This window comes from Mandrillus leucophaeus, unplaced genomic scaffold (assembly GCF_000951045.1).
Source record: "Mandrillus leucophaeus isolate KB7577 unplaced genomic scaffold, Mleu.le_1.0 Scaffold298, whole genome shotgun sequence".
In the NCBI taxonomy this organism is placed as follows: domain Eukaryota; kingdom Metazoa; phylum Chordata; class Mammalia; order Primates; family Cercopithecidae; genus Mandrillus; species Mandrillus leucophaeus.
Window position 1 is genome coordinate 4,208,334 of NW_012103120.1, and position 1,551 is coordinate 4,209,884.

General features: G+C 48.4%; 1 protein-coding gene across 1 annotated transcript in view; it reads left to right on the forward strand.

The window, feature by feature from the left end:
* Positions 1–851: 851 nt before the first annotated feature.
* NAMPT (nicotinamide phosphoribosyltransferase) overlaps positions 852–1,551 on the forward strand; it is a 35,472-nt gene continuing 34,772 nt past the window's right edge. The window contains exons 1-2 of the mRNA XM_011986391.1: positions 852–977; positions 1,110–1,199. Of these exons, the coding sequence (XP_011841781.1) occupies positions 852–977; positions 1,110–1,199 (216 nt within the window). The remainder of the gene's footprint in view (positions 978–1,109; positions 1,200–1,551) is intronic.

Genomic DNA, 1,551 nt, shown 5'->3' on the forward strand with positions numbered 1-1,551 from the left:
CTTCAAGTAATATAAAAAGACCTCCCAAAATCAAATATTAAAAAATAATTTGTTTAGGCCGGGCACGGTGGCTCAAATCTGTAATCCCAGCACTTTGGGAGGCCAAGGCGGGAGGATCATGAAGTCAGGAAATCAAGACCATCCTGGCTAACACGGTGAAATCCCATCTCTACCAAAAATACAAAACATTGGTGGGGCGTGGTGGCGGGCGCCTGTAGTCCTAGCTACTCGAGAAGCTGAAGCAGGAGCATGGTGTGAACCCGGGAGGCAGAGCTTGCAGTGAGTTGAGATCGCGCCACTGCACTCCAGCCTGAGCCAGAGAGCGAGGCTCTGTCTCAAAATAATAATAATTTGTTTAAATGCGTATACAAATAATTTTCCCCAGTAAAACACAGGGAAGATCAACCAATAAATAAATAAGCCCTCTTGTTTCAAACCTCGTTGCTGAAAATAATTCTAAGTGTATTAGTATTTACTACATTGGTGAGTGCTTGGGGATACCTTCCACTTCCATGATCTTTGCCCTGTATTGTATCTACGTGTAGATGGACGTGATTGTCAAAAATAGGTACTGACTTCAAGACACAGTGTACACTGAAGTTGTCTTTATTAGAAGTCTCAGCCGTGCCTCCCGTTCCGAGATGAATCTCAATTCACAAGTTCCACTACCACCTGCCACCAGATAGAATAAGACTTCTAATAACTTGAAAGACAAGTCTACAAAGATCCTGTAATCGTTTTCACTGTATCACTTTTTCCTGGCTACTTGTATCCGATAAAAACCTCATTTTATTTTTAAGCTATTAAACATGCGGACAAAGGGAATCTTCGTTTTATGCAAAAACGCAACCATGCATGATAACTGCGCAAGTCTTTCTTGGAATGGTCTGTATTTGGGTGAAGTCATCCGACGTCATTACACTTCTTTATTTGGGGGTTGTCAACTCGTTTTCCAGGATTTAAAGACTATAACGATGGTAAAAGTCAGTTTCGCACCCTGTCAAAGGCTTGGCCCGTTGCCTTTTCCTTCCCGGCAATACTCGGTTCAATTAGGTCTTGTCCTCTCATTGTCTGTGAGGACTGAATTCCATCCCCGCTATTCAACACAGGCTCTTTGCTCGGGGAAAGTCAAACCATCCCTCAAAGGATCAAAGAGCTCAGCCATAGACAGAGCCGCCGGAGGAAAGCGGAGTCGCTGCGTCAGATGAAAGGGGCCCCTCAGCCTCACTCCTCACCGCAGCTCCTGGGATCTTAAAGACAGGGTCAGGAGGATCAGGAGGGACAAGAGGGATGGAAGCGAAAGGCTGGATCCTTAATCCAGGCTGGAGACAAAGGTGAGTAACTGCGCGTGGTGGACGGGGAGATGGGGAGTAGGAGGCTCCTGGCCCTCTAGCCGGGTGGTGTGACTTCAGGAGGACTCAGAAAACCGGCCAGGACTGGGTAAGACGGAAGGTCCCAGGAGGGGCGGGCGAACCGGCTCCTCTGGGAGGGCCGAGGCTGAGAACGCCCCCTCCAGGCCCCGCCCTCCCGCGCCCGGGCCGGGAACTCGAA